Below are 16,477 nucleotides of genomic sequence, written 5' to 3'. Positions count from 1 at the left end.
GTTCGGCTGATTCTCTTTTCAAAAGAAATGATGGTGGAAAAGTTATTGCATCGGTTGATGCAGCTTCTATCACCAGAATTAAAAGCAAGAAGGTCAAAGGTCAAAGATGACACAAAAATACTCCACTGTCATTGACAAAAGTGTTTTGTATAGTAAAAAGAGCCTGAGGGAAAAATCATTAACATGTTTTTTTCTTGTGTGGACAAGTGTAGTTTTCTCTCCAAAATCATCAGAACAGACCAGACTCCTTCTGGATTTCAGCATCTGAAGTTTCCTGTCATTTTGAGTACTTGGCGAATGGAGACTCCTCGTTCAATTTGCTCTGGCGAGATGAAAGGAAACAGCAAAGGAGTTAAAATAAACTAAACTATTCATTTTAACTTGCAACCAGAGTAATGTAAAAAGGCCTCTGTTGGATGTGGTGTTACAAACCTTCTGTACCAACTGAGCAATAAGGCTGTGTGCTGCTTTCCATTAAGATCTATCTTATTTCATTCTAATCTCTTTATCAACTTACTTTTATTCAGGATAACAGGTGGGTGAAACACATCCCGTTGCTGTGCTGAACTAATTTAACTTATATAAATGTTAGGGATTGATAATGCCAACACAGCAACATTTTGCAAAACGTAAAAGTTCTGGTTTGTGATTCGATAGAACACAAGATTTGTTGCTTGTTACTAAAATATTAAGCTAAGTTTGAAAGCATGAGATTGAAATGATGAATGTATTTTTCAACAGAGGACTTTCCTTGCTATGCTATCAACATATCAAAATATAAGATAAGACATCAAAATATTAGAGGATATGTGATTTTGTACACAATAAGAAGCTCCACACAATAAAGATTGTCACTAAATAACACTTACAATCACCTTTTAAAATACAGAATATAGTCCTGTCACTTATTAAACCTGCAAATTATCTGCTCATCACCTGCCCAGTTTGCAAACTCAGCTGTTTCCTACGTTGTGCTGTACCTGTTGCTGTGTATGTTCACATGTCGTACACTTTGTTCAACTCTGGCACAACGCCATGAAATCTATTTACAGCAGCCTCGCTCAAGTGCAAATAAAGATTTAGAGATAGCTGGTTTTATCCTGTGTTTTTCTCTCTGTTTTTCACACGATGGAGATGCCTGGTTACACTTTAAACCTGATATGACTCCAGGATGCTGAGAGTGTCTGAATACCTGCTGACACACTGATGCAGTGCTGATTACTCATCATCAGCACTTTTTACATTTCTAAAGAAAGTGCTTAGTCATTACATGCTCACCACACACTGTCCTGTTTCTGAGAGTTCTTCACACACTGACAATGCTTCAGCAGGCTTCCTGTTTGCGTAAAAGAGAGAGCAGCAAACCACTGTGCAAAGATGGCGACACGTGGAGGTTGAATAGGTTTTCAATGCCTGCTCTGATGCACTGCCAGAGTTCACAGGGCAGATCCCTGTGGTGCAAGACATTGTACTACCGCTAGTCATGTTATAATCCTATACACAATCACATGCAAGTGTTGCCCCCTGCTGGTGGAAATACCAGAATCTCAATCTTTGTCTCAAATAATGTATTTGTTAGCTTCCATCTTTGCTGGAGTTGAATTGTGTATGTCTAAATGTGGTTAGAATTACACAGAATTTGTTACAGAAGTTTATAATTTGTCCAAATGCCATGTCTGCAAGAATTTGACAATACATTTTAGGAAAATGGCATTGAATATAAAATAAGACTAGGAGTCTACAGCAGTTCTAGCCGCTCTGTGAAGCTGTTCACAATGACAATACTAACGTGCTGATGTTTAGCAGGTATAACATTTACCATGTTTACCATCTTAAACTGGTGTGGCAGCTTGTTAACATCTTATTAAAATTAAAGGTGTATGTATGTATGTATGTGTATGTCCTTTGATTTTCTCAACAACCATTCATCCGATCAACTGTATTAGTATTAGTATTACGTATTAGTAGTGCATTATGTACACATTGTGTAGCGTATGGAGAGGGGACCACAATTAATTGCTACACCGCCAAACGGCATACTGGGGACATATTGCTCGATGTTCGTGCAAGCTTTTGCACCCAAATGACATATTCTAGCATTGCTGGGGAAGCAACTCATCACCGTTTGCACTAAACACACACACACACACACACACACACACACACACACACACACACACACACACACACACACACACACACACACACAGCAGTGTGTTTGGACATCTTTAGCCATCAATCACAAAATTGGACAAATGGAAGTTTTGACCAAATGATGGCAATAGATGAAAAGTTAAGGCACCACCTCTGGAAACTATGAATTAGCATATACAATTGTATACAATAGCTGTTGAAATATTTCAGTCTGGACCAACCCACCAACCGGTATACCGATACACTACTAGCATGGCAAAACAATTATACATAGCCTCTTTTAGTTTCATCCAAATGTGTTATGTTCCTATTTTGATAAAGATTTGATTACATTTAGGTATCTAAAAAACAGTTTCACAAGTAAAATCTGTTAAAACAGCAGGTTCCTTTTTTCTAACTCACCATCTGCACGTCTTCAAGCCTCTCAAAGTTGTTCCTTGATGATCGGATACATTTCACGGTGGCAACCACCAGCACGAGAACAAACATGATACAGAAGATGCAAATTATGGCCACGAGGCCAGGATTTGCAACCAAGTCATCTATTTCCCTTGCCTGTGGAAGACCTGAGGGTGAGACAAACCCAAAACATTATTTTTTTGTATTAAATCAACACACTGGATAGACTTCATGTCCGCCTCAATCAGAAAAGTGCTAAAAAGGAAATAATTGCAACTCCTAATTTGCCAGCAGAAAGCCCTCAAACTGAAAAATATATTAGTCGACTCAACAGTTCTGTTTACAAAACAATGGCTACATGTATCCTGACACCACAGCAGTTGGTTTCAGTTGAACATTGTATTGCTATATAAAGAGGGTGGCCACTACTGGCAGAGTGTCATGGCTCTTTAATGCCTTCTGTCAAATCTGTGACCAAACAAATATTTCATCTTCTTCATAAGCATCTTATATTTTATTCCCTAATACCTCTGTTGGAGCATTTCTGAAGCCCATATACTCTTTATCACAGCTGTTTAGGGAATGACTTGGTATAATTAAGTGTCCTGCAATCAGTTGACTGCGAACACGATTAGCTGTCTGAAGCTAATGTGTTGCCATTACAACATTCTTAGTAGATGTTTATTTGTTTTTGGCCTAACTGTAGTTTATTGTACTCTTTTAAATTTGTCTTACTTCCTGTAGGGACTTAATTTTGATCTGTGACTACTTGTTTCTTCTTTGCATGAATGAAAATGAGTGCAAATGTAGCTCAACTAGTTTGACAGTATACAACTAATATGTTGTTGTAAGTAGTTGTCACACTGAATAAACTGATTATTTTTCTTTGCAGCCCAATTGGTATGGTGTACAGCACTGGTTTAATCTCTCTTACTCTTCTTGTTACTCCACTAATTCATTTTTACATTAACTTGGGTACAACTGCCATTTGTTTTGTTCTTTTAATAGTTTTTGTTTGTTTGTTTAATTTAACTGATTTGTAATCACTAACATTACGTTTATTGTCAATTACTGAAGATCTTCTTTCCCCCAATGGGTCAATTAAGTAGTTTGCAGCATTCTAGTTATTATACCGCTGAATGATACTCCACTTCCATCAAACCTTCAGCTCTAACAGTTGTCTGACCTGGGCTGGTGGTGTTTACAGTGGTGGTTGCAGTGACGTTTAGTGATTTTGATGCTGATGGGAGTGTCGCTCCGCTGGAAACTGTCTCGTTGGGTGTCTGGTTGGTCGTAGTCTGAGAAGTGACATTGAAAAGTGTTCCCTCCGTCCTGTTGGGTGTCTGGTTGGTCGTAGTCTGAGAAGTGACATTGAAAAGTGTTCCCTCCGTCCTGTTGGGTGTCTGGTTGATCGTAGTCTGAGAAGTGACACTGAAGAGTGTTCCGTCCGTCCTGTTGGGTGTTTGTGGTGAAGTTGAGGGCGGTGGGGATGATGACACATTTTCTGAAGTGACTGCAATCGTAATCTGGTGTGTTGTTGTTGGAGGCTGTTGTGCATTGTTGCTGGTTGTGACATTATTTTTCTCTGCAGCCAAACTGGTGTGGTTTGCAGCACTTGTGGTTATCTCTGTTGCCTGTTTGGCTGTAGTAGAAGTGGTGGTGCCTGCAAAGGAACAAACAGCATAACATCTCTGTGAGGATGCACAGCATTTGCACCTGATCAAAATAGGCTAGGTTGTTGTCTTTTCTTGTTTTTTCATGATTGATAACCAAACTGATATTTTGAACTTCAAGCAGAGGTGTAGTCGGAAATTATGTGCCCTTTGCCCAGGAGGTGACCTTCACTTTAGATTAGTTTCATTGGATGACACAACATGCATAAACACAGTACTGCACTTGGACTCACCCAAGTTTTCCTCCCTCATGTACTGTACCCTCCCACACAATTTATTTACCCACCTGCAAACATTCTACTTGAGGTTATGAAGTGAGATATATCTATATATATCTATATATCTATATATAGATATATATATAGATATATATATATCTATCTATCTATCTATCTATCTATCTATCTATCAATATATATATATATATATATATATATATATATATATACATAAATGTGTACTGTTCATAAAAGTGTTTGCAGAAGTAACAGACACCACAATATGGTAGGTTTAGCTCAGGATTACTTTTACTGATTAAATACTTGCTTCGGTTTCCACCCAGACAGGACCTTCCCATTTACTTTCACTTTCATACTTCTCTTTTATAATCTGTATCGATAAAAAAGGCAAACTTTACTTTTATTTTACAGTAAAACACATTAATATAGGCCTTTTGCTTAACTATAAAGTTGTATGTTACTAAAGGGCTGATTGTTGAACAACTTTTAATAAAATCCTGACCGTTAATAATAATGTTATAGTCATAAAAGTTGTGTTAAGAACAATGTTTTCCGACGCAGTGACAAAAATAATACAACCTGCTCGTCCCAAGTTTCCTGATTGCATTACTTTGCATCTTTATAAGATTTCAAGATGATATTAATTATTCCAAATCTCAAACATCCCTTTAACAGGTAAAATGCAACATGTCGACTTACCTTTACAAACAGCCACTGCAAACAGGAACACCAGCACAGTGAGGCGCATCGCTGCAGGCATGTTGAGAAAGTAAAATAAAGGCACACACACACACATTTACATCCTTGACAGCAGGATGTGTTGAGTGCCTGAGGAGTGCCCTGAACACTGGGTTGGTGTATATCAACTCCCTCAGGTTGGTAAGTCAATGTTTGAACAACGCTCTGTATTTGTGTTTATAGTGACATTGAGGCGCTAATCTACAAAGAGAGTGGGCAATTCATGAAAAAATAGCAATGTGAATGCTGGATGTTGAAAAGCTGATGCTAAACTCGATTGACGGCTTTAGAGGTGCAACGTGTAATACCAGGGCTGTATGGTACGTTTAGGTTTTGATAGTTTGTTTATTGGATCAAATTCAATGTGGCTAAACGAAATAGTGTCTTGCACCTAATCAGCCCCCATGACAAATGAAAGAAGCGTGACGTACAAATGCAACTGTTCTTTTGTATTAATACATTGTAGTTATTTCATGAGATTTAACCCTGACATTACTTGTGTTTATATTTTGAATGTAGGCTACATCCAAATCAACTGCTATGATCCTGATATAATGTTTTTGCAAACAACTGCTTGTCAAATAATTTTATCAATAACATTTGCATTCAGCACTTTTCTGTTGTCATATATGTTGACAGGACTGTGCTTGTGTGTAACGTATATCACTCTTTATTTGTACAGTCATTTTTATACAAACAAATATATCTATATATATACTGTATACTGGACAGAGACACATCAGAACTCTACAGACATAGAGGAAAAGTGTTTTCACTTAAACATCGACAACTCCTCTGAGCTGAAACATACAGAAACAGACACAGAAACATGTTGTTGTTTTTTTTACTTGTGAGAGGAACGGTTCGTCAGAGGAAAAATGACCTCTCTTATAAGTCTTGCAACATTTTGCAAAGACAGAAAAGAAGTGTGAACATATAAAAACTGCAAAATGTTCTTTTGCCTCCGATTAACAACTTCAAACTTGAGCATGAACTCCGTCTCTAAGTTTTCTCCTCCAGAGGTTTGGATGATTGGAGCGCTTCCTGCTGAACCTCCACAGCACTGCTGTCCGAGAGCAGCTCAGGATGGCTGTTATCCTGTTACACAAAAAACAATGCACACATCAATGTAATATATTTATACAGTATATCATGTATTTAAACTAATTCTTCTTTATTAGTATCAACATTTTTACATTTAGTTTTCATTAAGGCAAAAACATAAAAACAAAAGTTAAAGTAAAAGTAAAAAAAACATTCTCTTCTTAAGACTTGTGAAAACTGGCTGACTTACTCTGTGTTTGACGTGGGAAAGGTAGGTGTCCCACCCTAAGGTGATACAGTTGATGTAGACAACACGGAATTTAGGTGAGAGGAAGTAAAAGTTGATCATCTGAGCAGGAAGCCAAATGCAACAGTCCGCCTGCAGGCAAGAACACAGGGGAGCCTAAACACATTGGACTGATGACACAATGTAAACAACTTTTCTTTCAGCAGGCAAATAAGATATCTGTTTTAACAAATCAGTGAGTTTCTTCAAAGAAGATATTTAGTTAGCATGTGGTGATCACAAATGATTGTTAGATGTCAACAATACTGGTCACATTTCAATAAGTCAGTAACACAAAGAACAAGACGAGGAAGATTAAGACATCTAGTATACAACTGGGCCGTTTATGGCTAATGAGCTAGATTGTGGTCAAATAGGCTCTTTTCACAGCAGCTATTTCAACATGCCATTGCAGGGTAACACAAGTGTAATTAATAACATTAGTTATGGTCTATTCTGTTTCATGTCAGTCTTTAGTTTCCAGTGAGCCGGTATGCACAATACCAGGTTCCTGCTGTCTTAAATGGAACAGGGCCAGAATTAGTGTTGTTGATTACACCTGTGTTTACCTGCTATGACACGTCACGATGGCTTATTTGAATGGGTTTTTGGTTAGATGCCTGAAAAAGGTCTGTGGTTAACACAAGCTTAAGGTATTTTAACATATTGTTCTACAACATAAAATACGTAATTTGAAAAACTCTAAAGAAGCTTTGAAATGTACATCTTTATTATGACAATAAATATGCGTCAATTTCATAGTTTTTTAATACATTTGGCAAATGCATTAATAAATTAAAGTGTTTCAGTACTGTCTATAAAAGCCTAAATGAATGTGCTTTTAATAAGATGCATTCAGTTAAAAGGTGTGTGTTTACATTAGAAGTCGGCCGTACATGATTTGTGCGTAGGCTGAGGCAGTTCTAACAAACAATTTCGGCAAAAGAAATATTGAAGAATCCTAATTTTCCTATTGAGGGTAAATTATCATTGATCAGCAGCTCCAGATCTACAGGGGAGACCCTGACAGGTGTACTTGCCTTAAATAATGCCCAGAACTTGTCTGTGAACTCCTTCCATCCTTCAGATAAAGTGTGCCCCTCTAAATCTTTTATGGGATTTTTTTTTATTGGACCTTTACGACATAGCAACGCTGTTGTTGTTGGAATGTTTTGGATTTATGGATCAATACGAGGCGTCATCGGTGAGGTGCCTGGATTTTGCTATCGTTTGTTTGTTTGTTGTTGCCCGACAAAAGTCTTGTTTGTAGCTGCTGTGGTGGTCTGATCTTGAAACTGATTGCACAGCTGGAATCACAATAATCGTAGGTTTCCAGAAACATATGGCACTCCTACCGAACTCATACCGAATTATAAATAGAGGCACAGTGAACAATAGAATGTACAGTAAAGGACGCCCGCGGGACGGCAGAAGATGAGGGAAACTCTGGGTTTTCAGTTTCAGAAAGTCTTTTCTTTAACAAACCCAGAGTTTCTCTCCGTCTCTTCCCTCTTTCACGTTCATCCTGATCAGATATTAGTTTGTTTATGAGGAAAATCTAAAGTCACAGCATTGCTGTGCCTTCGCGTTTAAATAGTACAGAGTAAAGTTACCTTCAGCTCAAAATAAAACACCTGCTTGTCCTTATTTTGCTACCGGAATTATAAAACTATATAAAATATATCACGCTGTGACTCTGAAAACAGTTAATGTCAGCTGTCAGTGATGGAACATATGATGAAATGATATGAGTGAGCAGCATATATTATTTAAAATGTAGTCTACAGCCTAACTACACAGTCAAATTCCACCACTGTATAATAAAAAAATAAAAAAATGGAGTCAGCCTGTTGTTTGGCTTTTTTCAATCACCACACACAAGATTAACTCAGTGTCAGTGGTGGCAATAAAAGTAGGACCCATGTGCCAAGCAACAGTTCAAAAGTGAATATATTCTCCCAAAAAACACAGGACAGGCTTCCAACAGGTCAAGGAACGAACAGAAAACAAACGGGCATCAGAATCTCTGATATTGAGATATGGATTGTCTTTTGTCAAACCTCCTCCAAATCTTTAAGTAAACTCTGTCTTAACATGTGTTGTATATATATATATATATATATATATATATATATATATATATATATATATATATATATATATATATATATATATATATATATATACACACACACACAGGGACAAACATGCATTTCTCACTTAATCCATACAGACAGTAAAAACGTGGATTGAACCACCAACCTTGTGGTTAGAGGAATGCCCCGCTCTATCCACTGTACATTTTATGTATTAAAACTGTTACAAATGTTTAGATGTGTATATACTGAATGTGCACTAAGGAAAGAAGTCCTTCTCACCTACAAAAAAACACATCCCAAAAAATGGTGAGGCGACCACCTGGTCCACCAGGACCTTCTTTCCCTTCGTTTTTAGAGCTTTTCCCACAAACACTCGATCCAGCCACATGTACCAGTAATGCACTAAAGGACTGAAGGAGCAGCCCACCGTAAACATGCAACCTTCAGGTGGAGAGAATCATAGGAAAATTAATCGCTGTGAGCTGGTCATTCAAAATGTAAAACATTGCAGATGTTCTCCAAAATACAACACTTGATTATTTATTAACAGATGGGAATTTAAATATACTGTTGCGAGAGCTCCTCTTTTCTCTCTCTCTCTTACCTGTCCTCCTCCAGTCTCGTACTCTGCCTGGCTGTTTAAAGTTCTCCCGGGTCTGATGCACGATGTCTCCCAGTGCCAATAATACTCCTCCACTCAGGGTGTTTGTGACCAGCAGGGCTCGGCCCTGGAAAAGCAGCTGCAAGATGTGCTGCATCCGGACCAGAAACCTTTTACCCACCCTGGGAAGCATGACCTTCAGATTACAGGGAGTACTGTCATCTGTTATTTCTCCAACATGTCTCAGCTCAGGGCCTGCATCAGGGTGATCTCCCAAATATAAAACATAGCCTATATGGAGGCTACTCTTTAAGAAGGCTGTATGTTAATCAGTTATCCAATGAGAGCCAGAGACAGAGGGCCGAACTCCGCAGGCTTTCCAACACAGAGGGTTCAAACAAAAGTACACACCAAAGTCAAATAAACATCTCACAGTCATAACATTTCTTCACAAAAATAAAAATAGAATATAACGCCTGGTTGAGTATTTAACACTGCTAATACAGCTGTCAAATAATTATAAAAAAAGGACTATTAAACGTTCTGACGCTAAAATATAGATTGATTCTCTTCGGTTATCAAAAAATTGTGAATTTATTTGAAATGTGTTTCCTTCAGTGATAGAGATATTTATACGTATAGTTTGCAGTTCATAGTTTTTGAAACAGTTTCACAAGTGTCTGAAACAGTTTCACATCTCCTCTGCTCTCTCTTTCATGTGTTACCTGCAGGCAGTGAATCAGCCGGAGGATGGAGGGCAGGAGGACTGATACTGACTGATCTCTGTGTTCTTCAATCTTTATAAACTTCATTCAGGAATGTTACTTATTTTATTGACATTTTAGATTTATTTCCATTGAGAATTTATTGAGTTGAGTGAGCTAACCAATAGTGTATGCTCGTTAAGCACGAACATGCACTAAAAGCAGCACGACCGGTCCGGCTTTGTCAACAAAGCGAGAAACTCAGATAACACAGAGAAAACGCAACTTCATACAGTTAGACATCTTACTATCTTATGTTTGCTGCTATTTTAGTATCAGCTAACAGCAACATTGTTTATTGTTCCTCAGCAGAACAATACTTGAAATGACATCTATGCCATATTAAGGCAATTTCTGAAGTATGAACTGCATTATAATACAGTAAGTACAGGATATCAAGTCACATTTGAAATGAAAAGTATAAAACTTGTGCGGTTTAAAAATAAAATAATTTAATTTCTTCAGTTTGTCTTGAATCAGGTTTACAAGTACAGTTCAGGAGTCAGGATTCATAAAAAAAAGAAATATGTGATATTAAATAGTTCTACCATAATATATTTTCTTTAAGCACGTAATCAGAATAGAGCAATTTTTTCATAAATACCTCGAGGGAATAAACTGAAGACGAAGTTATTTGGCATCAAAACATATATTGGTCTATACATTAAGGCAAAGTTCATACAGGTTAATATTAGAGATAAAAAGACATCAGTTGTTTCACATCAATTCAGATTCTTTCATTTTAAACCAGAAACATAAACAGCTAAAACATTTAAGGAATGACACTGTTGGATACTGGACAGTATAAATCATGTAGTTTCACACTAAAAAGGTGCACCAACTAACTTACATTTCAATGTTTTGAGGAACGTTTTGTTAATGGCAGCAGTTACAATTATGCAGATGTGATGAAAAGAAAACCTCCATCATCAGAGGAATCAGCATGAGAGGCAGTGACACAGCTTTTATCCCTGAATGTTCCTACAGGAGTGCACAACAGTAAATATACGAACACACTGGACAAACTTCACATTTGAGCATGAACTCCGTCTCTAAGTTTTCACCACCAGAGGTTTGGATGATTGGAGCGCTTCCTGCTGAACCTCCACAGCACTGCTGTCTGATAGCAGCTCAGGATGGCTGTTATCCTGTCACACAAAAAACAATGCACACATCAATGTAATCAATATCACTTCCAATCACTGAGCAAGTCAAAAACTCTGACAGACACACTGAACAACACAAGCAAAGAAATGGTGATGTGTTTTACATATGTATATACACAGTTTATCTTTTTTTTTACAAATTTATCTTTAATAGTAGCAACATTTTTACATTTAGTCTTCATCAAGGCAAAAACATAAAATGTAGGTAAAAGGTAAAAGAAACATTTTCTTCTTAAGAATTGTGAATTGCAGAATTTCCATTGAATCTCCTGTGAGGCTGACTTACTCTGTGTTTGAGGTGGGAAAGGTAGGTGTCCCACCCTACGGTGACAAAATTGATGTAGACAACACGGAATTTAGGTGAGAGGAAGTAAAAGTTGATCATCTGAGCAGGAGGCCAAACGCAACAGTCCGCCTGCAGGCAAGAAGACAGGGGAGCCTTAACACATTGGACTGATGACACAATGTAAACAACTTTTCTTTCAGCAGGCAAATAAGATATCTGTTTTAACAAATCATAGTGGAAACCATCAGTGAGCTTCCTGAAAGAAAATATTTTCTTAAACATTGAAAAAAAATCCCCATATGCCATTAATAAAGTTAGCATGTAAATGATTGTTAGATGTCAACAATACTTGTCACATTTCAATGAGTCAGTAACACAAAGAACAAGACGAGAAAGATTAAGACATCTAGTATACGACTGGGCCGTCTATGGCTAATGAGCTAGATTGTGGTCAAATAGGCTCTTTTCACAGCAGCTATTTCAACATGCCATTGCAGGTTAACAGAGGTGTAAGTAATAACATCAATTATGGTCCCGTTCTGTTTCATGTGAGTCTTTCCAGTGAGCCAGCATGCACAATACCAGGGCCCTATTTCTCGTACCTGGCTTACTGAGTTAGCGGGCTAATTTTCAGGATAAGATGACATAGGTCTGGCTTTTCGGTTCTTCGAAGCAAGCTTAGATAAATCACCATAGCAACACAGCCAAAAATGTAAACCTGCTCCCGGGCAGGCTTACTGAAATTCACTGGATAAGCTGGCCACTCCCACTGGACAAAAAAGGCAGCTCACTTCCTCATTGATGAAGGAGCGATATTAGTTATATAGGGAGAGAGTTCTTCCAGATCGCCAAGAACCGTTCTCACGTCATCATGACTTCCTGTACGCGGCGCTATAGATTCTGCCGGCAAGATATAACGTATTTAGGAGAGCTTCTCAAGCCGCGGACATTGAGCACCACAGGCGCAGCTGATCGCCCGTCTCACAGACACAGACTATCACCCGCTGCATGCCGCGCTTATCTTAAGTTTATTTAGCGCTTAAGAAACTTATGGATGTGTTGAAAGCACTCATAATTATATGACAGTGTTATTAACGAGGTCTCGGATACAAGCGGCCGAAATGATCTTCCTCCGTAGGGTGGCCGGGCTTAGCCTTAGAGATAGGGTAAGGAGCTCAGACATCAGGAGGGAGATTGGAGTCTAGTCGCTGCTCCTTCGTGTCGAAAGGAGTCAGCTGAGGTGGTTCGGGCATCTAGTCAGGATGCCTCCTGGACGCCTCCCATTAGAGGTTTTCCAGGTACGTCCAACTCGTAGGAGACCCCGGGGAAGACCGAGGACACGCTGGAGGGATTATATCTCCCGGCTGGCCTTGGAACGCCTCGGGATCCCCCAGAATGAGCTGGAAAGTGTTGCGGGGGAGAGGGAAGCCTGGGTCGGCCTGCTGAACCTGCTGCCACCGCGACCCGACCCCGGATAAGCGGCTGATAATGGATGGATGGAAGTCTCGCAGCGGAGGCGGTGTTAAGCTGCGTTCACACCAACAACGTTGTAAACGCGTTGGAATATTCGCAACGCGTTGTGTGAATGATTAAGGTCTTGACTTTCTCATATGGGTTCATGATCATCCCCTGCTTCTCAGCGGAGAGAAAAAAAAGAGGTTTCTCTGAGTTCATTTGCCGTTGTACTGTTAAAACATCATGGTGTCAGTGCTCGATTATTATCCCTTCTGAAGAAGAGTGGGCACGCGCATCTATCCAGATGACTGACGTCTGGTTAGAATTAACGAGACCATTTCAGCACGGATCAGCCGTGGAGAAACCGAGTTAGCTTGATGTCAATCATCTCGCTAATTTAAGCTGTATAATAGGACATTTGCTTGACTTTGTTGAGCCAGGTACAAGAAATAGGGCCCAGGTTTCTGCTGTCTTAAATGGAACAGAGCCAGAATTAGTGTTGTTGATTACACCTGTGTTTACCTGCTATGACACATCACAATGGCTTACTTGAATGGATTTTTGGTTAGATCCCTGAAAAATGTCTGTGGTTAACACAGTGGTTCTCAAGCTTAAATAATAAATATTACAAAAGTACACAGATCTAAAACGTCAACAATAAATACATGGGGAAATGCCTGTATTTTTGTGGAAATGTTTACGTTATGCCGTTAACAGCTTACACTTGCGCGAATCGTGGATTCTTGCCGTTTTGCCAAAAGCTGATCTCCGTGAGGTCGGCTTTTCTGCTGTTGAGTCTCTCAAAACAGAATACAGATCTAAGCGCAACATTGAGCATGAATTGAGAGTGGCCTGCAACCCCGTTTTAAAAAGATTTGTAGAGGAAAGCACAGGTTGCATGTTATTGTCATTATGTTCAAAAGATATTCAGAGCAAAACGGGTTCATCGCAGCCACAATATGCTATTTTTTTGCTAAAAGTTTGTTATTTTTTGCACAGATAGAACTTTATCTTCATTGTTCTAATTGCACATGTTATTTGTTTTTGTCTGATGGAGCAATCTGGTTTACTTGAAAGTGATTGCAATTTTCATTATTCTATTATTTGAAAAAGCACGGATGGAGGAGACACAAAATTAAAAGTAGCTTTCAAATGTACATCTTTATTATGACAATAAATATGCGTCAATTTCATAGTTATTTAATACATTTAGCAAATGCATCTAAACTAACTAAAGTTTTTGAGTATTGTCTATAAAAGCCTCAATGAATGTGCTGTGAAGAATCCTAATTTGCCCATTGAGAGTAAATTATCATTGATCAGCGGCTCCAGATCTACAGGTGAGATCCTGACAGGTGTACTTGCCTTATAAAATTCCCAGAACTTGTCTGTAAACTCCTTCCATGCTTCGGATAAAGTGTGTCCCTCCATGAGACCCATACCTGCAATAAACACAGTTGTCTGTCAGGCCCTGTTTCAGAAGCAGATTTAGTGAAAACTCTGAGTTAGTTAACTCTGAGATGAGGAAAACTCTGGGTTTTCAGTTTCAGAAAGACTTTAACTCTGGGTCGAGTAGCTTTTCTTTAACAACCATGAGTTTCTCTCCCTCTGCTCCCTCTTTCATGTTCATCCTGGTCAGCTATTAGTTTGTTTCTTTGGAAAATCACTCACTCACACACACCTCGCTTAATGCATGCAGACGGTTAAAGCGGGGACCGAACCACCAACCTTGTGGTTAAAGGAAGGCCCCGTTCTATTCACTGTACAATTTATGTACTAAAACTGTGACAAATGTTTAGATGTGTGTATACTGTATGTGCACTAAGGGAAGAAATCCTTCTCACCTAAAAAATACCACATCCCCAAAAATGGTGAGGCGACCACCTGGTCCACCAGAACCTTCTTTCCCACTGTTTTTAGAGCTTTTCCCACAAACACTCGATCCAGCCACATGTACCAGTATTGCAGCATAGGACCGATGGAGCAGCCCACCGTAAACATGCAACCTTCAGGTAGAGAGAGTCATAGGAGAATGAGAGTTGGTCATTCAAAATGCACAGATATTCTCCAAAATACGACACTTGATTATTTATTAACAGATGGGAATGTAAGTATACTGCTGCGAGAGCTCCTCTTTTCTCTCTCTCTTACCTGTCCTCTTCCAGTCTCGTACTTTGCCTGGCTGTTTAAAGTTCTCCCGGGTCTGCTGCACGATGTCTCCCAGTGCCAATAATACTCCTCCACTCAGGGTGTTTGTGACCAGCAGGGCTCGGCCCTGGAAAAACGGCCGCCAGTTGAGCTGCATCCGGACGAGAAAAACTTTACCCATCCGAGGAAGCATGACCGCAGATAAATTAATGTTGCTGTCATCTGCGGGAAAAAGAGGACATTGTTGACCAACCTCCGAAGGATGCTGCATCTCCAACACAGAGGGGCAAAAACTAAAGTACAAAACAGATTAATAGTGCTGTTCCGAGACTTAAGAGCGCGCATCAAGCAATTAAATAATCAAGCGTGTTTTCAGTGAAGCTCGTATTGAGGCTTGTATCATTTTAAACTAATAGCGTCATTGATGAAGCCCAAAGAAGAAACACGTTTAGAAATGATTATTACGGATATAAAAACAAATATACAAGTTTTTCCCAACATCACTTTCCCAGTTACACAAGCATATTTATTTACTTGCTTCTGCCCAGTAATAGTGTTTACGTTTTAGTGGCATCAAGTGGTTTGTGGAAGGTTGCAACCAATTAAATACCCCGCTGCTCCCTTTCCAAGCGTGTTGGAGAACTACAGTGGCCGGCAGGTAGGGATAGGTATCTTTAGGATTATAGCACAACTAGGAGCTACTCTTATCAATACTCGGTTCATCTACAAGACTAATAATAATAAAAAAGATATATAGAATTTAAAAGGACCATAACAGAAATTAGGCAGTGTGTCTGTCCTCCTGGCTGCTTTGTCTCAGCCAGCATAAAAGTAAATGTAATAGATATGCTTGTTTTGTGTTGTAAAAGAAGCCGTGAGAAATAAACCATAGCTTTAACTCCACATCACTACAAAAACACGTCGTGCTATATCATCACAAAAATAAGAATATGATATAACGCAAGGATATTTAAAACTGCTACTACAGTTACAATCTACCTTTAATGTAAAAACTGTAAAAAAAAAATCTGATACTAAAATCTTGATTTGATTAAATAGCAAATCCAGAAAGCTTATTTTAAGTCCCACATTGACCTGATCAATAACGTTAGTTACTAATCAACACAAGCGGATGAATAAAACATCTTTCTACGGCTGTTTTAGACGTTCAATCAGCCGGTGTTACGGTTTAACAGGCGACCATGTTAACTAGCGACTTTCGGCCGAAAGCGTCTACTGTTGTCGTCGTTAGAGCAGATGTTGAGAATAGCAAGAGAACACGCAGCTGTCCTCGTGAATGCCGCATTGTTTAATTATGCAGTTAAATGTCTAACCTTCTCGTCTAAAGTCTCTGGTCAAAACATACCGGACTAGACGTTGTTGAGTCTTTTCAGGGAAAAAATCCACGCGAGTGGAAACGTCGCT

The 16,477-nt window shown here is 38.9% G+C and overlaps 2 protein-coding genes across 2 annotated transcripts; both read right to left on the bottom strand.

The window, feature by feature from the left end:
• Positions 1-6,205: 6,205 nt before the first annotated feature.
• LOC306739562 (mpv17-like protein 2) lies at positions 6,206-9,426 on the bottom strand (the record flags this gene model as incomplete). Its single annotated transcript, XM_079221582.1, has 5 exons — positions 6,206-6,301; positions 6,498-6,626; positions 7,574-7,641; positions 8,912-9,073; positions 9,237-9,426. The coding sequence occupies 5 exons, from the start codon at positions 9,424-9,426 to the stop codon at positions 6,206-6,208; spliced, it is 645 nt and encodes a 214-aa protein (XP_079077708.1).
• Positions 9,427-10,430: 1,004 nt separating this feature from the next.
• LOC306739239 (mpv17-like protein 2) lies at positions 10,431-15,245 on the bottom strand (the record flags this gene model as incomplete). The annotated part of the gene is made up of 5 exons (XM_079221214.1): positions 10,431-11,145; positions 11,450-11,578; positions 14,270-14,346; positions 14,749-14,910; positions 15,056-15,245. 5 exons carry the CDS (start codon positions 15,243-15,245, stop codon positions 11,050-11,052), a joined length of 654 nt encoding a protein of 217 aa, XP_079077340.1. The 3' UTR covers positions 10,431-11,049.
• Between the last annotated feature and the right edge of the window lie 1,232 nt (positions 15,246-16,477).

This window comes from Taurulus bubalis (assembly GCF_910589615.1).
Source record: "Taurulus bubalis genome assembly, chromosome: 7".
NCBI classification, from domain to species: Eukaryota; Metazoa; Chordata; class Actinopteri; order Perciformes; family Cottidae; genus Taurulus; species Taurulus bubalis.
The sequence above is the reverse complement of the archived record's forward strand: the minus strand, read 5'-3'. Positions and strand labels throughout refer to the sequence as shown.